This window comes from Eptatretus burgeri, chromosome 1 (genome assembly GCF_056783735.1).
Source record: "Eptatretus burgeri isolate ZD-2024b chromosome 1, Ebu_testis_v1, whole genome shotgun sequence".
In the NCBI taxonomy this organism is placed as follows: Eukaryota; Metazoa; Chordata; class Myxini; order Myxiniformes; family Myxinidae; genus Eptatretus; species Eptatretus burgeri.
Genome location: NC_140961.1, coordinates 23,921,689 through 23,945,901, shown reverse-complemented (window position 1 = coordinate 23,945,901; position 24,213 = coordinate 23,921,689). Strand labels below are relative to the sequence as shown.

At 45.0% G+C, this 24,213-nt stretch overlaps 1 protein-coding gene across 5 annotated transcripts in view; it reads left to right on the top strand.

Annotated features, from left to right (window-relative positions):
* The first annotated feature begins 482 nt into the window (after nt 1-482).
* Nucleotides 483-24,213, top strand: part of KCTD9 (potassium channel tetramerization domain containing 9) — a 46,180-nt gene continuing 22,449 nt past the window's right edge. The window contains exons 1-7 of one of the 5 annotated variants that reach the window (XM_085875605.1): nt 483-639; nt 806-930; nt 4,162-4,205; nt 9,714-9,798; nt 15,754-15,812; nt 20,018-20,146; nt 24,050-24,117. In XM_085875605.1, coding sequence (XP_085731731.1) covers nt 592-639; nt 806-930; nt 4,162-4,205; nt 9,714-9,798; nt 15,754-15,812; nt 20,018-20,146; nt 24,050-24,117 — 558 coding nt within the window. In that variant the 5' untranslated portion in view covers nt 483-591. Of the gene's footprint in view, nt 640-805; nt 931-3,432; nt 3,705-4,161; nt 4,206-9,713; nt 9,799-15,753; nt 15,813-19,972; nt 20,147-24,049; nt 24,118-24,213 lie in introns of those variants that run through there. The other 4 variants (XM_085875595.1, XM_085875626.1, XM_085875613.1 and 1 more) reach the window with 4 other exon arrangements.

Genomic DNA, 24,213 nt, shown 5'->3' with positions numbered 1-24,213 from the left:
ATTAAGAGGAAGGATATAAGAAAAACAGAAGGCAATTGTGAAAACGAAGTAACCAGGGGTGTCGTTCCTTAGCAACGGTTTCGAAAGGAGTGCTTGCTTGACTGCTTAAGCCGCTTGGCGAGCGCTCTTCAAACTGATTGCTAACGGAACACACCGCAGCTTGCTTTGATTTTATGCTCGCATTATATTACATACGAGACAGCTTCAAGGCAATGACATTGTTTAACGATTTCCAAGAATGATGTAAATTTGATCGATGAGACGTCACAATACTGTACACTTGGAGCTACGAATCTACATCTGTGAATCTGCGGATATCATTAGTCGTGCTTGGGGCGTCGAATCTACATCGGTGAATCTGCGGATATCATTAGTCGTGACTGACCACCCGCGTCTGCAATACAGCATATTACGCAGCGTCCGCTTGGAGCCTCGAATCTACATCGGTGAATTTGCGGATATCATTAGTCGTGCTTGGGGCGTCGAATCTACATCGGTGAATCGGCGGATATCGTTAGTCGTGACCACACCACCCCCCCCCCCTCGTCTGCTTGATTGCTTCAAGATTTATTTGCTTCTTTTCTCCTCTCCATGCGCCGTGTGACTCTTTTTCCCAATGGCAGCAACATTAACGGCAAGGTAGGTCATCGAGCTGTTGGGAGGAACAACCGATTTGATTTGCCTTGAGCTTTGCCACAAATCCCCACAACAGGACGTCGGTGTCCCTCGAAGCGCATGAGAAGGATTACAGAATCCTGCAATGTTGTGACGTTCGTCTCATGGCTGTTTGTGTTTCCCCTTTCAGATGGCCTGGGTGTTGGGCTCGCTGTCTGACCTTTTGACCTCGGCAAATAAGAAGCTCGGTCTGGCACGAGCGACTCTCCTTTACAATGCGCACGGTGCTCGAGTTGATGACGTCACCCTGATACAGTAATAGAGGCAACCCTTGATTGTTGACGCGCACATCCCCTTCACTTGTTTTTTTTTGTTTTGTTTTAATCTTCAATCCTTATATTTTGCTTTATTTACGTGCTCAGACTGTGACTGTGATATTGTTGTGGGCCGGGGTTCGGTGGCGATAGACGACCACTAGGTGGAGCAGTAGAGTAGTCTCCCACCGAACACCCGGAATTTAGGTCGTGACTCTCGGACTACTCCGAAAGGTCACGGGTCCCTTAGAGGACCGTGGTCGCCAATATTTCAACGGCGTGGGGTAGAGTTAATTGCCTAATTTCAATATACCGAAATACCCACGTCGTCCAATTTCCGGGGAAAACCACGCCCTCGACGGACCTCGGGTGGAACGGACCGTTTATCGAGCCCGATCCGGGTGTAAACCGAGCGGGGATTACCAAGATCCGTCGGTCCAAATGGCAACTTACCGGCCCGAACTGCCTTACTAATTCTCAAACCCGCACCATGCTAGGCCAATGAAGGAAAGCACGAACAACGACCTGGAACAGGGGTTTATTTATAACAATAATCAGGGAGGGGGAGCACAAAAAGAGCAGAGTTATCACTTATAAAAGGCAGGCAATGTACAATGAGAAAAGAAAAGCACTTAATTCTACTTACAGGACGGCTCAACACAAACACACACACACACACACACACACACACACACACACACACACACACACACACACACACACACACACACACACACACACAATAAATGGACCTCGTGGGTCTATTTTCGGCAGAGCCGGGTACCTCCCCGCCTCATGCAGTTTCACCAACTTGAACCCACGACCCGAAGTCCATGGCCCATTAACGGGACCAAGCCACACACGCCACCAAGACCGCAGACCGCAATCGCCACGATCCTGCAGAACACACCCTTGTCTGCCCAACACTGATCCAGACAACCACTCTACTCTTCTGAGGTGGGAGGGGTATCTTCTCCTCCCACTCGCCTCCTGATTGGACGAGGGGTGTGCGCGTCATGCTCGCCCTTCGCTCATTGGCCGGAGGAAACGGTCCATGCCCTTCCTTGGGACAGAGCCTCGATCTGAGGCATTGGAGGCTCCGCTCACGCCTTCAGCCAACAACACGTGGGCAATGGCGACCGGTCGAGTGCGGGATGGTGGCGTTGTTGTCATGGATGTAGTAGTAGTTGTTGCTGTTGTTGTAAAAGATGTAATAAACCTGACTAAAAAATAATTCGTAGCGCACATATGTAATTCCCATTAGACAAAGGCGGGGGGGGGGGGTTGATTATTGCTATTAACACATACTTATCGAAATAACTAAATTACGGGGACTCTGACTGGGTGTGCAGATGGCTTCCAAATCCGAAACAATACACTCCCAAAGATGGAGATGAGAGCATGGAGGATCATAATTTAGTTTATGAAGAGTGGTGTTGAGTCCCTGACACTTGGAATCTTATGACTAGAGACTCAAATAACTTCTGATGACAAAGGAGCCATTCTGTAATCTTTCTTACGAGAATATAGAGCAAATGCCGATGTCACCGAAGCCCCATAAGGGACGTGTGCTGGAAATGGCGCCACCTTCGGTGTTAGTCGGTATGACGAAAGTCGTCTATCTTGTGATATTGTCGCGATCAATAAAATTCCCTTTAAAAATGACGTAAACAAGTCGAGCTACATTCAGAGTACACCACCCCCATGCCAAATAAATAAATAACAATCCTCCAGCGCGTGGCACATGCAGTCGGAATTGGGAGGGAGTGGCATACAATAATTGATTAATTGCAGAATTAAAATAAATAGTAATCGTAAAAATAATTAATTTCTTAATTGCCGAATAGCATATGTAAACCACCACCGTTTCATCCAAATCTAACTTTTTTTGTAAACTAAGTAATTGATCGAAAAATGAATCAATAAATCAAAAATATTCTTGACAGCCAAAACACTTGGTCACTGGTCGTGTCCATATATCAACTTCCTCGCTCAAAATATTCCTGAGATATTGCCAGGATGAGAATGAAAATAAATAAGCAATTAATAATTGATTAATCAAAAAATAAAAAATATCGTTTTTGCCAAAGCACATCTTCACTTTTGTCCCCAAATTTCAGCTTCCGAGCTCAAAGGATGGCTGAGATATCGTCCAGACAAACAAACAGTGAAAACTGAGTCATGCATCGCCAAGATGTGGAATTTGGAAGTAGCGGTGTACAATTTTATAAGGTGCATCTCCAAGTGCTACCTCACATTGCCCACTGAAGGTACAAGGTGGAAAGGTGAAATTAGTACCTCAAAATCAAAATGATGGGTGCACAAAATTCAACACCACACACAGGATTACAATAGTCACAAAGTATTTTATTACTTACGAAATCTAAAGATTTCATAAGTATATTGATGACTTCCGTCCTCTGTTTGTAACTTACGAAATCTAAAGATTTCGTAAGTATATTGATGACTTCCGGACTCTGTTTGTTTGTGTGTTTGTTTGTAGGCACGATAACTCGAGAACGGAAGAAGCTACCAATGTCAAATTACACCACGTGATTCAGGAGGGTGGTGGCTAGCGCTGATTAGATTTTGGTCAAAATCGGTCAAAGGTCAAGGTCACGGTGAGGTCAAATATTCGATTTGTTTGTTACCGTGACCCTAACCTAACCCTAACCCTAACAACTTGTCCTGATGAACAGCATTCACCACACGCTATCGGACAATATGACGACCAACTCAGCCAACGACAATGCCTGAGTCAGGATTCAAACCCAGGTGAGACAACTCAGACGCGAGTGTGCATACCTCTAGGCCATCCTGCCAACCCTACTTGTCTGGTGGACTAATGCCAGTACTGTATTTCACTTTTGAAACGTACACTTCAAATATGCTACACATCAGATGCAGATGAAGAAAATGTGATTTACAAATATTTGCCTCCACCACCGGAGGTGGAGGGAGGTTATGTTTTCACCCCGTCTGTCTGTCTGTCTGTTTGTTTGTTTGTCTGTGAGCAGGATATCTCAACGTTATAGACTGATTGGTGGATGAGGTGGTTAGGTGACAAGAGCAAGCCAATTAGATTTTGGTTCAGGTCCGGATCCAGATCCGACCCATCAGTGGGATAGAAAACGTAAACTGTTCAGCCTCGCGGAGGTATGTGCTCGGCCGAGTGCTGTTCTAATTATCTGCCTCTGTTTTGCTTACAAATGTCTGTTTGTGTCTTCCTCAGAGACGATGATGTTTTGTATGTATCAGAAGGTGAAAACTTCATCCGTAAGTGAGGCCTTTATTTTTATGCTTTGCCAGACTTGTGTTGATTGTACATTTACCTTTACATATCAAACTTTGTCTTTCATATGTGAAAGTGATTCTGCAATCAACAAATTGATTTTCATTCAGGTGAACAGATGGAAATTTCTGTTCTTTAAAAAAAAATTCACTACTCTTCATTAAACCCAAAATTTCTGCTGTCTTTGAGATTATAACATGATTACAAATGACTTTTGTATGTCATTGAACGTACACACACGCACACACACACACACACACACACACACACACACACACACACACACACACACACACACACACACACACACACACACACACACACACACACACACACACACACACACACACACACACACACACACACACACACACACACACACACACACACACACACACACACACACACACACACACACACACACACACACACACACACACACACACGCACACACACACACACACACACACACACACACACACACACACACACACACACACACACACACACACACACACATATTGTTGCGGTTGTCTGAACCACATGCATACAACATAGTTGTCCCATTATTGTACGTGTAGAAAGTTCCCTAACTTTTGTCTAGCGGGACAGCAGGGAGTGTGTTGCGATGGGCTATTGGTTGGGTTATCAAATCATTTTCCCCTCCATTCCACTTCCCACTCTTCCTTTTATTTTCTGAGGTAAATTTGCCTCGCTTGCTCCCCTCATCTCGCTTACCACAGCGTGACGATCCACGGTGCCTTGCCTCGCTTGCTACCCTCGTCCAGCTTACCACAGCGTGATGATCCACGGTGCCTTGCCTCGCTTGCTACCCTCGTCCAGCTTACCACAGCGTGATGATCCACGGTGCTTTGCCTCGCTTGCTACCCTCGTCCAGCTTACCACAGCGTGACGATCCACGGTGCCTTGCCTCGCTTGCTACCCTCGTCCAGCTTACCACAGCGTGACGATCCACGGTGCCTTGCCTCGCTTGCTACCCTCGTCCAGCTTACCACAGCGTACCACCATCTACCCGGAGTCTCGTTTTCTGAGGCAAAATCCCGACGTGAACGTTCAGCTGGACAAACGCTTTAAGCTGCTCCACCATCCATCTGCCCAAGGCCAGACATGTGCGACGTGTCACGTACGTTTTGCACCCAGATGGGCGGGCTATACCGGCGTCTGGCCAAAACCCAGCCCAGGAAGCCGGACCACGTGAATGGTCGGAGCCAGTCGGAATGCCCGGCTCGGACGATGACGTCGGTTTCGGCATGGCTCCTCCCCGATCTCTGGGCTCTATAAAGACGGAGGGGTCCTCCGTGAATGGAGGAGGAATTGAGGAGAATTTAAGGAGGAGTGAAGTGTGTGATCCTGCTACTTGTCTCTGACCAAACGACGTTGACCAAGCGTCCTGCCTATTGCTCCACCCTCGCCCTCTGGACTCCGCCCTTCTCCACTCGAGCTCCTCCTACAGACACGATCTCGACACGTGTGGGCTGTGGCCCGAACTACGCAACCATTGTTGGGGACCGCACCATGGAGCATCCCTTCCCCCGAAGCGCTCAGATACCGAAAAACTATAACCTCAACCCCCTCCCTCCCTGGCTGCAAGCGTCCTTTTCATTGGGGTTTCTTTCTCTGTGTATGTGTCTGAGTGTGTTGGCGCCTGTCTGATAAGTAAGCCTGTATAACATCTTTTGTTGTTACTGTGAATAATCTCGCGTCAAGTCTGCACTGTCTGCTTTGTAAGTTGCTTGTATAATTGCTGCACCCCACATCTCTCTCATCTTTCCCTGCGTTACATACCCAATAAACCTTTGTTTAGCCACATGCTTTTCCTCGCTTATTGTAAATAAATAATTGTTGTGGAAATGTTCCCAGCTCGGCTTTGTCTTTTCCCTCATTGGTCCAGCATAGTTTGGATCCAGGTTTAGCCGGGTCTTTATTCCCAACGGTCTGTTCCTGATAGCCGGTACGTCCTTGGCAGTGTCGCTCGGCTGCACCCGATCCGGAAAGGTGATCCGATCCGGTAGAGTGATCCGGTTCGGACGAGGCATACCGAGAGCGTGGTTCCCCAGTGGTTAAACCGCGTGGTTAATTAGGTATCCCCATTCCATAGGCTGGAGGACCCGAGGTCACGCGGTTTGAGTTATTGGCGACCACGTTCGGTTAAGCGACCCGCCGCGTCACGGAATTATCCATGAGCGACGGCCTACAATTCCGGGGAGTCTGGTGGGAATCGACGTAGCTTCCCCCACCGAGTGGTCTTCTCACCCGACCCCGCCGGCCAGCAACAATATATATATACACAGTACATACGAGCAGGGCCAACCCGTCGCTTCACTGAGGGACCAATTGGTCGTCCTGTTTGCCAAAAATTTGGGCGAGAAGGACAATGAAAGGAAGAGCAAATTTACCCGTGCATAGAGTGCTTTAACCCCTCTCCATCCATTCAATCATGTCCTGCTCCCCCTCTCTTTGCCACCCCCCCCCCCATTTGTTCTGATGTCCCTTCCTGCTATAAATGCCTTACACACGATGGCAGGCTTTGACAGGCCCCTCTGTTTTGGGGGAGGTGGAGGGGGGGGGGGGGAGAAGGTCAGGTCAGGTATGGGAGCATGCGCCAAGGCAGCGCGTAACTGCGTCCACTTTCCGCCGGAACTCCAGGGGCCTCCGTCTGGCCATCCCCCAGGCAGGTGCCTGACCCATCCCCATCTCCTTGAGATGCCAATCAACTTTCTGCAACCATCAGGCATGTGGTTGGCCCATTGGCCATCTCCAGTCACGAGGTTCCCTCGCTGAGAATCCGGTCAGCAGGATCAGCATCAGGAAAATGAACCAGATGTCCATACAACCGCAGCTGACACTCATGGACTATGCAGGTAACAAATCTCATTTGAGTCTCAGCAACTACTCATTGGACACAAAGTCCGAACAGCAATAGCCAACGATTCTTCGAAGAGACCAGGTACCAAAGGAATTAAGTCTCCATCTCAAATCCCTGGTCAGAGTCCAAGTCTCACATCCATAAAGCAAGACTGGAAGCACCAAGGACCTTAAGATTCAGACTTTCGTCCTCCCGCACAAGTACCGACAGCGCCACACCCCATGATCCAGTGAATCCATGACTCCCCAGGCCTGACCCAAACGTCTATTGACCTCTGGCTCACAGCCAGCAGAGACATGAACATCACTGACAAGGGAAGTGAATCTCTCCGTGACCTCAACATCCTCACCACAAATGGGCACAGACTGGACAGCAGCATCCAAGATGTCATTGAAAGCCTGGATCTTAGTTTTGACCCAGGAAACTCGTAATCCCAGCGCCTCTGACTCCTCAGTCAGCACATCGATGGCACCCAAAAGGATATCCAGATTCTCTGCAAAGATGGATGACTGTATCATCTGCAAAATCTAGGTCAGAGATCTTGACATTCCCAAACGATGCACCGCAGCTTGATCTCTCCGACATCCTCCCCAGAATCCAGTCCAAACAAGCGCAGAAAAGTGTGGGGGCCAGTACACACCCCTGACGAACTCCAGTAACAACTGGAAATAAGTTGGACGGTACCACCACATCTCACAGCACTGTCGGTACCAGAGTGTGGTTTAGACATCAGATTTATCAGTTTTGGTGGCACCCCAGGAAGACCAAGAATCCTCCGGAGGGCATCCCGATTCACTGAATCGAACGCTTTGCAGAGATCAACATAGGCTGCAAGCAGCCCCTACCGGAACTCTTGTCTGCATTTGGTGAAGGCCAAGGGTACGGTCAATCGTTGACCTATTTGGTGTAAAGCCGACTGCTCTGGATGCTGGTGTTCAAGCAGATGGTGGCGAACCCTATCATTAATAATTATCTGAGCAAAGACCTTGCCCGGCACTGAGAGCAGTGTCACCCCTCGGTAGTTGCGGTCCTGGCGATCACCCTTCCCTTTCCAGAGAGGGACAAGAAGACTCCTCTTCCAGTTAGTTGGGATGATGCCTGTGTCCCAGGCAGAGTACAGAAATGCATGCAAAAACATGAGTACAGCATTTCCTCCAGCCTTGAGAAGTTCAGCATGGTTGCCACAGATCCCAGGAGCTTTACCCCCATTTCAACTGGTTCACCACAGCCTGTGTTTCCACAAACGAAGGTGGATCACAGTTGATTGGAGGGTCAGAAATGGGGATAGTAACACCCCTGACATCCAACTCGATAGCTGATGGATCAACCTGGTACAGCCACTCAAAGTAACCTGCCCAGCGGGCCTTCACTTCGGACTCCTCTGTCATGAGCCCACCACCCTCAGCTTTAACTGCAGTACACCGAGGGATGGGCTTGGAGGAACACAATGCGCGAATTCCCCTGGAAGCAGAACGAGAATCACTTGACCACAGGTGATGTTCTACCCCCTCACCGATTCCTCGCACATAAGCCTCCTTGACCACCATTAGTGCAGTACAGTTTTATGCCTCAACTCCATGAACAGCTCAGCTCTGCCATTAATCCTGGCCCTGCGACTCTGGTCAATGGTATCCAGTGTCCCTTGAGAGACAAATTTCTTCTTTGCTCTATGGTGAGTTCCAAGACATCGACCGGTAACATCAAGGAGAAGGGAAGGAGGACAAATTTAACGATGCAAAGAGTGCTTTCCCCTCAGCATTGCCCCGCTAAAAAAGGAAATTGTAATACTCTCTGCCACCACCACCAGGTGGTGCTATACTCCACCAGGTGGCCCAGAGTTAAAAAAAAAATTTATTCACGAACAATCACACATGAAAAAGGGTTTGAAACGAGGGTTTCTCTGGGAAGGGTTTGAAACAGCAAAGCGCTTACCTTGTGTAGGCCTTCTTGTTTGCTTTATATAGCTTCTTTGGAAAGAAGAGCATAGGAGGTGTCACACACACACACACACACACACACACACCTTAAACCATCCACCCTATCCTGTAATTCCCAACCACATTAATTTACATTCCTATTTTTTTCTTCGTGCATCTAATTGTTTTCAGGTGTATATCCAACATTCTCTTCCCTCCATTGCTTTCAAAGTTGTTTCTTACCACTATCTCGCATCATTTATTGTACCTTTCCAGGATCTTCTTTACTCCTGCTCAGCCTCTGCTATATCCAGCAAATCTATTGATCTTTCAAGTGATGGTTGTGTGTTTGCACATTGTCTTTTTGCTCACCTCTGTCCTGTGTCTGTTGGAACCCCATCATCCTGCCTTATTTTGCTCCTCCATGAACCTTTTATATATGCAAAAAGCCAATTCATCTTCATAATCGGTGAAATAAAAATGCCTTTCAACTCCATTCCTTCGTCTTATCACCTTTTTGTCTCATCACAAGCTTTCTTAAATGGTCCTGAGTAATTTTTAGGACACACACATCCCCAACAATATTGTTGCAAATGATTTTTAGAACCATTTAAAATATATATATATAAACATCTTTGGCACAGTGAATATCACGTCTTTGTTTGTTTATATATTTATACTTGTTTCAGCCCCACCACAACATTATGTCACAACTTCTTCTGGATCAGATTGGATTACACTCAATGTTGGTGGTGTTTCCTTCACTACAACAAGGTATAATCACTTTTGTTTTTCTTCTTTTGTGTTTTTTTTTTAATTCTTATTTTTGTATTAATGTATATTTAGCTATGAATGAATACTGGTATCATGTATTCCACTCTCATATGAGCCTCGGCAGTGTAAACAAAAAAACCAACAAAAAACAGGGCATTGCCTATGGAACTGCAGTCATTAAACAGCGAAGCCCAGAGAGTGACAGAGCTTCAAAAGACGTCGGCAGGAAGAAAGTCGGAACTTGACGAACAATCACAGCAGATTGTAGAAAAACTCCAGCTATTCCAAAAACTCTGAGTTGACAAGACACAGGATGTGAGAAATCTAGATCTACCAGATCCTGGAGGGGGGATGCAGGCTTTTGGGAACTAATGTGAGAAATTTGAGTCTACCAGATCCCAGAGTGTGATGCAGACATCGATCCTGCTGCTTCTCGCAATAAATCCTATGGATACAGTTCCTGTGGCTGATCTGAATCTTTGTACCTCATCAAGGGTGTGCTTGAAGTCTACAATTGCACCCAAACATTAGCCACGTTAGTCTCTAAGATTTTTGAATCATAAATTAATTAAATAAAAAATAGAAAGTATGGAACCCAGGGAGTTTGAAAGCAACAAATCCACAGGGGTGGATTAAAAGAGTGCGAAGAAAATTGGGAGGGATGGATAACACTCTTAGACCCGACCGACCTGTGACGACTTACACTTAGGGTAAAGTGCCTCGAGGCTTACTGTCCCAAGTGTTCAGTTTTGCTAGAAATTGGGACATGGGTAATTAGGATGGGAGCGGGTGAGAGTGACTCTGTGGTCGGTAGATGGATTGGATTGGCTCCGCAGGAAACATTGGGTGTTGTGGCATCCACTGGGGAATGCAGTCTTAAGAGGGGGTTGTACAAATGCTAAAAAAATAATAATAATTAAAAAAATTATTTTTGGTTAAGGTTTTGTCTCTTGTCGTCGATTTGTGTTTTCTGACATTTCCTACCCGCCCCAGGAATTAGGAGCGAGGAACCAAGAGTTTCGTGATTATTTGAATTTTTTAACAGGTGTAGAATGCTGAAGAGAATAGGTTAGTTAGCTATGGCTCACTTCCCACAGCCCCTCCTAATTTATTTCATAGGCTAATTAGGTGTGTATCGGAAAGTGGAAGGGATGGAGTGGTAATGCCTGCATTGAAACTTGTAGGAGTTACGGTTCCGGGGGAGGGGAGGTGGCGTTGGGGGGGGGGGGCTGTGCTACGGTTGTGGGAGTGGATGGAGGAATTCCATCGGAAAGTTAGGATGAATAGAGTTGTTTGGTCCGTGGACATGTAGGAGACATCTCGATGTAAATTAAGTCAGGAGACTGTGAGCTAAAGTATTGTGTCACCGCACGGGGTGGGGGGGGGTGGTGGTGTGGTGTTTGTTAGATTGGGATTAAGGATAATTTTCCCCAGTATGTGATTGCCCCCTGTGACCTATTCGTATGTTTTTGCATTTACAAGCCAACCATGAAGTTGCATTTTTATAACCACAACCACCATAACAACAAGTGAGGCAGGCGTGCCGAGCAGGCGAGAGGCCCCGCCTTCCCGGGTTTTATGCGAGCAAGCCACGCTCCGGAGGTAGACGGTTGTTCGGTGTGACGTCAAGGAGAGATCGGGAGCGAACGCACGAGTTCGGTGTGACGGACGGATGCGGTCGAGAGAGAAATGTGGCTGGGACAGAGGATCTCGCTTTGTTCTCCTCTCGGCATGACGAAATGGCTTTCCTTCGTCGCATGAAGAAAACGGCACGATTGTCCTATTCGTGCTGAGGCGAATTGGCTCACATGGTAGAGCAGGACTCTGGCTGCTGACTCTTGACAGATTGTGAGAGACCAACCACAAAGCCTGTGTATATCACCGAAGAGACAGCGCCATTCTGCAGAGAGCGTGTCGGCTAGCGCGATCGATGAGGAAGCCTTACGGCGGTCTCTGAGCCCTGGTGTTGAATACCGTTCACGAATTGCCTGACGCACGTTTTCCCCGCTGCGAGAGAGTGGCTTCCATTTTGGGCACGTCTACACGTACAGGATGAAGCGCCTCGATTCCAAGTTCCATTGAGACCATCTCTTGACCAAGATAAGTGCCAGAATAAAGGGAGGATTTGCTTTTATTTTGTTTCCCTTTGTCTATTTAAGTCTGTGCGTTGAGGCACCTCGACTTTAGGTTTAATTTACTTCATGTTATTATTATTACATTTTGAATTACCCTTGTAAATATTTATATTGACATTAAATCTCCACGTTTATTTTAAGTTGATCTGTCTGTGGATTTGTTGTGGGGTTCGAGTATAAACCCCATGTGCTGTGCATGTGCCGCATCCTACCCTTCCTGTGCACGTTGTAATCTCCGAGGAGCAACGTGTCCGCCTCCTCAGGAAAACCGCTCAGCAATCCGGGCTGGTCGGTGTTAACCACCCGTCCACCACACTTGGGTGTGGGGAATTAACTTAACCACCCCCTCGCAACAATATCTATTTTGTCGGGTATCGAGGGATGTATTAGCATCAAAGTGGTCTGAGCATTCGGGTTCCCCTTTAAGTATAAGGTATATTGATTCCAAAATTACATGTATATAGTGCTGGCTTTTTATTTCCTGATATAAATAAAGCTGCACAGCCATGACAGAAAGCTTCAATAAAGAAAAAAATTCGAAACTCTATGTTCATGGCAGATGAAAAATACAAAATCCCCAAAAGATCATTCACCAAAAAAAGACATAAAACCAGGTTTGGGGAATATATCTTGACCTCTCTAAAGAGGTCATCACAGTCACGTCCACTCCTCGTATAGATTATGGAGAGAATATAGGTTATGCCGAATAATGTGGCATGAACAAAATGAGTCAAAAGTCAATATCTTTTGTAGGTCAGGTGACAGAACTTTTGCGATGGCCCTCATATATCTCCAAAACATTAGGAGTAATGACAAACCTTCTGGGGTTGTTTTCAAGCATGTACAGTATTTGAAAACCTCGGTCGTCGTCGTCGCCCGAGGCAGAGCATTGGTGCTGCTGAAGCAGTTTCTCAGCTACAATCCTGGATGGGTCGCCACTCTGACTCAGGAAGTCAGGGAAGGCATTTGCAATTTGGCCAAGGTGCCAACGATAACTCGCCTACTCTTCATGAAGAACTCTGTGGGAGCCTTAATAACCACCAACTAATGCCGGCAGACGGGGAGCCAGTTTAACGTCCGTCCGAGGGTCACCACGCACATTGATGAATTGCCCTGCCTGTGAAACACTGAGATGACAGTTTATAGCTGGGTTGGGATTCAAACCCAGGCTAGACAGCTTTGAGACGAGTGTGCATACTTGTAGGCCATCCTGCCAGCCCAATTATCATGAACAATACAAAAATAAGCTTGAAGATTCAGGATTTTTAAGAAAATTTCTCTACAGGGTATTACCACAGATCTTCCAAAAGAGACAGTGTGCAGTGGCCACAGATTTTACACGTTCCCATTAACAACATGACCGTGCAGTTCTCCATCTGCCTTAATTAGAGCTTCATCAGCAGAACGAAAACCTCGACTATAGCAATGATTGGAAGAATAAAAAGTTTTAAAAAATGTAACTATTAATTAAATAGTTTGAAAACGAGTAAATACAGAAGAAGAAAGCAGAAAGATGGGTGAAGAAATGTAAGAAAATAAATAAACGTGAAATTAGAGCTCTTGCAAATCATGAGCAGAATGATTGGATGAACCACCGACGTACAAGGAAGGGTGGATGCATTCGGACAAGGGAAAAACTCGACCTCTGTGAATCATCAATCCAGAGGCAGATCCACATCGCATGACTTTGAACAGAGATCTTAACTCGATTTCCCAACAAAGGCTTGTGCGCCAAATCCTTTATAAACATCCCAGTGGTTCAAGTTGTCACTTTACCCAAATCAAATGTTATTTTCTCTCTGAGGATACCCAACTTGCTTTGTCTGCATCTTTATAATCTCACAACAAGGTGAAATTGGGTCCATTATCTTTGATCAACTCGCTTGACTTACCTTGCTTTGCTTCTTGTCATTTTATGTTCGTCAGTTTTCTTTTACATGTGGGAAGTAGCAAACATGAAATAGGAAATAGTCTATCTTATCCTCTCATTTATCATCTAATAACTCTTCTCCCACTGTTGAATAAGGGTATGGAATCCATCATCTCATTTAGTTTTTCATGTTTTTGTGAAGTCCGATCGATTTGGGTTTCATCCTGGTCACTGTGCCTTGGATACCTCTGACTTAGCTTTGGCAGATGTTTCGGATCGCAGACATGAGATAAGATCATTCTCCTTTTCCACACGCTCCGTCATCTTGCTTTTACTTGGCAAACTTTGGTTGTTAGATTTTTTTTGTTTGTTTGTTTTTTTTGTATAGAGTCAAGGCTTGTGGAAGAGCTCGAACACAGAACGGATCAGGACACAACATAATAAAAAGGAACCGCAGGGCAGAGGAAGAAAAGAAACAGAGACGGACAAATGAGGGGTAGGGGAGAATGTAAGGGATGGATAAGATGGATACACAAGCAAAATTTATAAGGAATCTGGAGGTGGTTTAACAGGTGTACAAAATATTATGGTTTTTGATAGGGGATGATCTGCGATAGGGGTGAACAGCTGTCTTGAAGATCTGGAAAGAAGAATGAACTTGAAGAGAATGTGAAAGTTGGTTCCAAAGTTGAGAAAAAGAGGAACTAATGATAGTCTAGGATCTGAGGCCGCTTTATTTATGTTTTAGAGTGCAAAAGTTTGGTGAGGTATTTTCGGGGTAATAATGTCGAGGAAATGCAAATGTGCTTGTCTTATCTTTTCTCTTATCTTTTCTCTTTTCAAATTTTCTATCTTTTCTCTGCAACCGCTTGTCCGATTGACACAATTTTCACCATATGTGCAACTACTCATGTAGAATGTTGAAATGATAATTATTATGTCATAAGTCACGTGGTGTGACAGCCGTGTTGGAAAAAACGAAAAACTCTGGGCCTTCATATTTCTGAAATCACTCCATGGAAAAATTGAAACTTGGCACATGGCAAGTACTCCCCATGGGAAGAAAGTGTGATTTTAAAAATTATTTATGATATAATAGCTGGGGCTTCATTATGTCATGATTGCACACGTTAAACGCTTTATCCGATCAGTATGAAAAATTGTGAGATTCATTTTGATCGGGCTAAATTTTAAAAAAGAGCTAACGTGTGTGTGTGTGTGTGTGTGCGTGCGTGCGTGCGTGCGTGCGTGCGTGCGTGCGTGCGTGCGTGCGTGCGTGCGTGCGTGCGTGTGTGTGTGTGTGTGTTTACATACAAAATGTAAACTAATCGGCCTGGCGGAGGTATGCACTCCACTGAGTGCCCTTCTAGTTAACAAATGTAATTCACTTCAGATTATTGTACGCTAGCAAATGTAATGTTACGTCATAAAGAGATGGGATTGAAGTCGGATGAGATAGGAACAAGAATTTGAGGTATTAAAGTATACTTGATGGTGTAGATATTGTTGCAAGCATTGAATTGAGGGAAGACCTCATAGAGGCTGCAACAGAGGTTGATGATTTTGTAAATGCATAACAGTGTCTTCCATCATTTGTGCTCGCCATAATGGAACTGTGCAGGCAAGATAACCACTCCAAAGTGGATGCCCTAGGGATAGGAACTGTTGTTTGTTTACTGAACTGCCCTGTCTGTTTGATCAGTTCATTTGAGTCAAGGAGAGATAGTGGGCTCAACAAAGCACAATATCGTGGCATCCCGCTTGCAATACAACTTTATCTTTGTTTATTTCAAGTTGAATTGATCACAAACAGCATAAATGATCGACTAACACGCAGAGTTTGTTGTTTTACAATATTGTGATGCACTGTAAAATATATATGAGTAAAATATAAACGATAATGATTTTATTATTTAGTTATTTTTAATGTTTTATTTTTGTTTTTAACAGGAGCACCCTTGTAAGCCAGGCACCAGACTCAGTTCTTGCAAAAATGTTTGATCCAAATGGTGAGTTCACTTGAATGAGCCCTTTTTTTTTCATTTTCAATTTAGGAATTTTAGACTGAACTGCAGAGCTACCAGGATAGCTCATTAACTTGTACGTTGAAAGAATTTGATTTTTTTTAAATTTGTATTTTATTAAGAATCTTTTTATTTTCAACCCATGTTTGGTGATCGTTATTGCTATAAAACATTGGTTTAATTTCCAAGCAAAATGCTGCCACATATGGAACCCCCCCCCCTCCCCTCCCCTTCATATAGTGATAGAGAATCTCCCCATTCGGTATTTTAGCTCCTACTCCCATGTGCACTCAATCACCCTGTGGAATAAAGTATATCCCGTTTTCTTCATCTCGGTCCCTCTCACACTTTGCCCTCAATTTTCAAGTCCATCCCAAGCCAAGCTCTGAATTAGAAGGAAGACAATGCTGACACCTATCTATATATTACTAAAACTCTCATATTGTATGTATGTATGTATGATTGTTCCTGAAATACAGCCAAAACGGTACACAATAGAACAAAAATTTTAGGGCCACCTTACTCGCCATTCACCTGCGGTGTGCAGTATCAAGTTTCATTAAAATCGGGCAACAAAAATAATTCTTAAAAAAATCAATTCCCGATTCAGTCAAGTACTCTTCGGGAGAATTTGATCAATGCAAACAACCTCAGCGGTATAGTTCGCTGGAGCTATCTTTTGTATTTTATTTTATATTATTTTCACGAGTCGTCTAGTTATTACTAATATCACAGCTTCACCGTGATAATTTCCAAGTATAGGTTCACCATGTATCGTCAAACATGCATATCTGAGATCCATCAAACTCAAGGATAACATGATAAGGACAGAAAACATTAGTGGTCATGAGCTGTACAATGCGACAAGAAGCCAATAGAGCCCCAGAAGTATCTCACACAATCTGCAAAGATAATCGTAGCCAGAATGAGGTTTGCTGCACCTCTGTAGTGCCGCACCTGTACATAGCTAAAACTAATTTCATTGGTATGTAATGCTTCATGCATGACAAACCAAATTGAGCCATTGCACATGAAACACTGGCAACCTCTTGCTCGGGTGCCATTTATGAAGTTCTCCATAGAAACTGCTTTCGGGAATATCTGATCGCTCAGGCGGACGATAGGTCCAGACGAGTGTACAGCTGTCACATGATGAGAAATTTGTTTTTAAACACTTGGCATGATGGCACGTTGTAGGCCTCAGCATTAGCAACACCATCTTGACACAAGATACAAATCATTTCCTGTAGGTGCCTTTGTGGAACTACGGCAAGCTTATTGATCTGCCGTCTTGAGACGGACTGGGTCGCAGTGGAATAACAGTGTGATGTAATAATGAGTTCCCTGTGTACTTTACACTGAGTGTTAATGCCATTTCCTCTTTACATCCACACTCGGTTGTCCAGACTGACTGCTTTTTTTTTTTGTACACATAGTCGAGGCTAGTGGAAGAATATGTACACTGAATGGATCAGAACATAACAGGATGCAAAAGGAACAGTAGAGCTAGGAGGGAAACACCAACAGCAGAGTAGAAAGCCAAGATAGAGGGAGACTTGGACAAACAATGGGCGTGGTGATGAATGGGGGGGGGGCAGGACAACATGCATGGGGTGGACAAGATGGATACAGAAGGAAACTCCAAGGAAGGAAAACTGGAAGGAGGAGGGGTTGGAGCAAGGTTAGGGGAGGGGCTAACAAGGGTAGAAAAGGTCATGGTTTTGGATTGGGGATGATCTGAGATGGTGGTGAACAACTGTCTTGAAGACCTGGAGGGAAGAATGAAATTGATGAAAATGTGGAAGTTGGTTGCACACGTGGAAAAAAGGAGGAACTATTTAGTGGAGGTGAGCAGTGATCCTGGATTTCAATAGTTTCACCAGAAGGGGGTTGATTGTGAAGTGTGTGCCCTGTAGAAACCTGTGGGGGACAAAGCACAGAAAGAGCAGAGAGTGCAAAGACCAGAAAGGAGGTAGTAGAACACCGAGAGACCACCAACCTCACCTGTCTGTGGTGTCTAAGTGATAAGCCCAGAGACTCAGTTTCATCGTGGGAGATTGTAATGATATTGAAGGCCTTGGTTTCCACAGTGTCAAGCTGAGCAAGAGGTGAAGCTGGGAAGCCAGCCCAGAGGGGAGAGCAGTGCTCTATAAAGCTGCAGATGAAGGCCTTGTAGGTGGATAGAAGTTCGCAGATGTGCCAAGGAAGGACTTTGTATGACGGAGGACACCTGGTCAGTGGCTAGCTATGGTGGCCAATTTTTCAATGTGATATCCTAAGAAAGATCATTGCCGATAGTGTGACCCATGAGTTTGAGTGACTACTTCCTCGAGAGGATTAAGAAAGTCGATTGGGGGAGGGGGTGGTGTTACTAGACGTTCCTTTTGGAGTGAGATGTATCAGGATTGAAAGACATATTCCAAGTGTTTCACCAGCTTGTAATTTTGTCAAGGTCTGAAGAGAGGGAAGAGGCTGAAGTTTGCCTTTCTAAAGGATGAGGGATGTCATGGCAGAGAGTAAAGTCATCAGCTAATGGATAAAGAGATTTTCCAGAGATTCAGAGAGATCAATGATGAAGCTCAGGACTAGGCCTGGGCCTACAACACTGGTTTGGGGCACTCCAGCCTTGATAGGGAAAGGAGATGCAAGGATTTCATCAAGTACCACATGTTGGTTGTGAGAGTAGAGGAAGTCAGTAAGCCATGTGTGGAGTTGGCCTTGGATGCCAAAAGCAGACAGTTTGGAGAGTAAGGCGGGATGTCAGTCTATCAAAAGCATGAGATATGTCCAGAGAAATGGCCCTGGTCTCATGTCTGACATTGAGGGCCTTCCTCTATTGCTGGGTGAGTATAAGCAACATGTCCAAGGTGGAGTGACCTGGTCTGAAACCAACTTGGTGATCTGAGATGAGGTTGTTGGATGAGGGATTTCATATCAACTGCGATGATGGAGTCCTTGTTGATGATTGGAGGTAAGCTGATAGGTCTGTAGTTAAGGGGATCATTTTTGCACCTTTTCATGTAGTCCAGTGAAGGTGGATTTTCAAGCAGATGGAAAATGACCAAGTGCAAATGACAGTGTGAAACCGTCAGAAATAGGTTGTGCAAGAGCAACAGAGCAAGTTTTGAGGAGACGTGTGCTGATTCCACCTGATCTAGTTGCAGAGTTAGAGTGCTTGTACGTAGTTTGTTGCCATTTATTTGTTGTCATTTCATTTTTTTTATTGTCATGTCATCTAGTTTGTTGTCATTTGCAACCATGCTGCCCAGATAAGTGGATTTTGTAAAGTGCATTGAGTGCAGAGCCATTAAGCAGACCTTGAGGATCCTCCATGCTGTACATATTTGGGAATGGGGAGGGGAGGGGGAGGCAGAGGGTGGGGAGGTAGGGTGGGAAGGTCTAGATCAGTGTAGGGGAGGTGGTATTGTAAGTCAGTCTTTTTTTCTGTTGATTATCTGAAAGCTATGCCAGTGATTTCCCAAAAGCCTTGACAGTCGTCATATGTGCATCTAAGAACAAGCCACTGGCATAGAGCAGTTGGGCATAGTTTGTGAACGCCGGCTTCACGATAATTATTCGTTGGTATATCGTATCTATAAGTAATCAAAGCGCTCTATGCACATTATGCAGAAAATGGATACCTTGGGAGTCTTAAGTTTATAATTCAACAGAGGAACATTGTGCCTGGCTTGTCATCCAAGCATGTTGCCTTATTTGCTGATCCATAGTTCCTCTTTTTTTTTGTTACCAGAAGTTGCTGTAAGGACAAAAAAAAGATTATTAGAAGAGTAAAACGAATGTCTTTATTGTGGGTCAGATTGCTACGTAAATACAGCGTACAGAGAAGGGATAGCGGGGAGGGGAAGTGAGAGGTTTTTCCTCTCTTTCACTACTTAAGAAATAGATGGCATCCAATCCACACCTTGGTTCATAATTTTCTTTAAGGAAATAATTCCTTGTCATTCTGAAGTTCCATTAATGTCGAATGCCCGTTCTCATCTTGCATACAATTAGCTCTGATTTTAATAATTAGTGGCACACTGTTGCAACTGGTAAAACGTATCTCCTGCTGATGACAGCCACCAAAAGAAAGCTCTTTTTTTATTGTTTACACTTTTCATTCCCCCACCCCCTTCCCCTATTAGCTATCCCTCTTTCCCCTTTTTTCACCCCAAACCCTTGTCCCTTAGAGGCCTGGGATAATCACAGGGATGGAAGAGGAGCAGTTTTGATAGATCGCTCTCCTCGTTACTTCTCTCCTGTTCTTGACTTCCTGCGTCATGGACAACTTGTTCTCGATAGTGGACTCAGTTTTCAGGGTGAGGCATGCAGTTGTCGTTGTTTGATAACAATTACGTGTGTGTGTGTGTGTGTGTGTGTGTGTGTGTGTGTGTGTGTGTGTGTGTGTGTGTGTGTGTGTGTGTGTGTGTGTGTGTGTGTGTGTGTGTGTGTGTGTGTGTGTGTGTGTGTGTGTGTGTGTGTTTGTTTTATATAAATTACTGGTGTGCAAAGATCTTGGACACATTCAAGAGTTAAAATATAAGGATGTTATGAGCATCAACAATTTATTCCAAGCCTCCACTAGTGTTTTCTACTATTATAACGATGTTGACTAATAATAATTTGGGTGAGAGGAAACCAGGCTTCTCATTTAGCAATCTTTAATTCACATCGATCAGAATCTTCAAAGATTTGTGATCCCAACTCAAATTAAACTATACACGAGCAGCTAATTTAAAGTGTTGCAATCGTTAATCCATCACATTTACCAATCAAATCTAATTGATGACTCATTGTTCATTGTTCAGCATTTCTCATCATTAACGTCAGATGTTCCTCTCTCTATACATCCATGAAGACAAAAGCCTACTTTTCGTGCCGCAGAATACAGATATATCAGGATTAATCATTAGCTTAAAACAAAAAGGCTAACATTTCAGGAGAAGATCGCCATAGAATTGTTGCTGCTTAAAGAAGGAAAACATTGAGTGAAATGTCTCGCATCACTCGATTTTCAAGATCCATCCATCCATCCATTGGGACCATACTCTGTGCAGAGCGTTGTTGCTGCCGAAGCAGTCTCCTCGGCTATTGGCGCAATCCTGGACGGGTCACCACTCCGACGCAGGATACCAGCAAGCTGGCACTCATTTTCCAACCTCAGAAGGATGACAGGCTGAGTCAACCCCACCTGGTATCAATTCAACACCAGCAGGATTTGAACTCAGGACTCTGGGATCCCAAGCCCACCACTCCAACCATTAAGCCAAAACCAGGAATATTTTCAAGATGTGGTGTTTGAAGCACATTCAATAAGTACACAGAAACATCGTCTGTAATCGATACACCCAAGACTTGAAGGCCTATATAAGCGCGAGCACAACGCAGCTCGTGGCAGTCAAGTCTGGAGTCTGTGGAGTGGAAGTCAAGCAGTGTCGGCGGGGCAGTCAAGTCGAGTGCAGGGTCGGCAGTGCAGTGTGTCGGTGTCGGCAGTCTGGAGAGTCAGGAGACGGGGCAGTCAAGTCGAGTGCAGTGTCGGTGCGGCAGTGTCGGTGCGGCAGAGTCGGGAGACGGAGCTCGGAGCTGAAGTCTTAAGGCAGACAGGGGGCCGATCGACGGAGAGAGCTCACCGGCCACGCCAGGGGCACGAAGCCAAGCTCAGCGACGCTGACATCGCGGCTTGCCCGCCATCGTGCCACGAGGTTGCGGGTAAGACCCTTCGATCTCGTGGACCTGGCTGCTCATCCAGGTTCCACGCACAATTTGGTCCACAAACCTGTCTGCCACCCTTGCCTTTGAGGGTGGCTTTTTTCCTTTGCTTTTGTGTAAATGCATGTGGTGGCGCCGTCTTATAAGTAGAATTGTCTAAGTGTGCGTGTGAAATAAAGACTTTATTCGGTTGTAACTGCCGTTGCTTGCTTTCACTGTATACATGCCTGAATTACTGTATGGCTGTAAAATACGTGCTTGTCTGAGTGTGCAATACATGTGCTTGTTGAACTGTTCCCCGTTTCGTTGCGTCCTTTCCCTTGTTTGAAAGTTCCATCTTGCATCACGGAAGGAATTGGTAGGAGGGGTGTAAAGCACCCGGTAAATAATCACGTCCGTCGGGGCCGGCGATAACACCGCTCGGTTATCACTGAAGCACGGAACGGACCGCTTAAGCGGTTCGTGTCCTAGGCCAGCCAGCGGCGAGGTACGATCGCCCGGTTAACTACCCGCGCAGGTACTTAGGTAGGTTGAGTTTGGCGAACAACCCTATCCTGCGCGGGTGGCCGATTGGCACAATTGTGGTGGGGTCGAAAGACCCACCCGTGACGAGCTCCTGGCGGTAGTTCCAAGGAGGGTCACGACTGAATTGTCCGTTCCGGTGGGCGACGCGGTCGCGATTTGAGTTACGTGGCCGATTGCACGCCGGGCGGACCGAAATTCGTAACAATATCCTTAAATATAAGCAAGAAAATATCCTTAAGGAATAGAAAGAAGACAAGCTTAGAATTGACAACAGAACTGGCAGAAAGCTCAGGTGTCATCGTCCATCCATAAACAGTGCAAAGGATACTTTTGAAATCAGGACTCAAAGGATGTGTTGCAGCCAGAAAACATCTGTTAAGAAAGGGAAATGAGACTAAAAGGCTAAAATATTCTCAAGAACACAGAAGTTGGATTATGGGGCAATGGTCAAAGGTGCTTTGGACAGACGAGTCAAAGTTTCAGTTGTTTGGACCGAATTGAAGACGGTATGTGAGATGACAAAAACTGGAACTTATAGTATAAAGAGCCCTGCTTGAAGCAAACAATGAAGCTTGGAGGAGGTTCAACTCAACGTTTGGGGTGCATATCCTCAAATGGTGTTGGGAAATTGCTGAAAACAGATGGTATGTTGACTGCAGCAAGGTACAAACAAATTGTAATCCACCATGCTAATCCCCAATGGCGCAAGCCTTATTGGTCTAAGGTCGTTACAGCAAGATAATGATCCACGACGCTCAGCTGGAATAATTACAATTTACTCGCAAAATAAGGAGGAAGCTGGAGGCCTTCAACATATGGAATGGCCCCCTCAAAGCCCAGATCTCAACATCATTGAAGCTATATGGGACTATTTGGACGTAGAAAAAGTTAAAAACAAAAAAAAAAAAGAGTCCCAGAAACTTAGATGATCTTTGGAAGATCTTGGAACAAGTGTGGAACACTATTCCACAAGAGTTTATAATACAATTATTTGAAAGTGTCCTTCAAAGAATTTCAATGTTTTTTTTTAATGTAAAGGGAGGGCATACTCGCTATCAGTGTATATAAAGGTATATTGTATTTAAATTTGATTATTACCTCTGCCACCGAAGAGGGATAGAGGTTATGTTTTTATCCCTGTCTATTTGTTTGTCTGTGAGCATGATATCTCAAAAAGTTGTGGACAGATTCAGACAAAACTTGGTGGGCAGGTTGGGTGTGTGACGAGGAATAATTGATTCAATTGTGGTGAAAATCCGGATCTGTATCCGAATTTTTTTTTTTTCAATGATTCTTCACCATTGAGTGATGGGGCTAAAAATGATATATAGAACGATATCTCAAAAAGTTATTGTTGGATTTGGATGAAACCTGGTGGACAGGTTGGGTGTGTGACGAGGACAAATACATTTGATTGTGATGAAGATCCGAATCCACATCCGGATATGAAAATATTTTAAATTTTAAAAAGAAATTCTTCACCGTTGACAGATGGGGCCAAAAACAATATCCATCCATTGGGACCATACTCTGTGCAGAGCGTCGGTGCTGCCTCAGCAGTCTCCTTGGCTATTGGGCACAATCCTGGATGGGTCGCCACTCCGACACAGGATACCAACAAGCTCGCACTCGTTTTGCGGACCTCAGGACAGGCAGTCAACCCCACCTGGTATTAATTCAACAGCAGAGTGGGATTTGAACTCAGGATCTTCAGATCCCAAGCCCACCACCCAAACCATTAAGCCAACACCAGGCATACAAAAACGATATATGGCACGATGTTTCAAAACGTTGTGGACAAGTTGTGACAATACTAGGTGGATGAATTGGGTAGGTGACAAGAACGAGCCGATTTAGATTTTAATTCACGTCCGGATCCAGATCCAGCCTATCAGTGGGATGTAAATTGTTCAGCCTAGCGGAGGTATGCGCTCAACCGAGTGCCATTCTTCCACCTTATAATTACATCATTTTAATTTCTGTCACAGGTGTTTTGGAAGAGGCAAAGTTCTTTGGAATATCTGAGCTTGTTTGTCAGCTGGAACATCTCATTGAGGTAATGGACAAATGTGAAGTGTGTGGAAGCAAGGGGGAGATGTTGGGTGGGCTTGCTGAGTGTTACGAAGACAGAGAGGACTGAGTGGTTAAGATG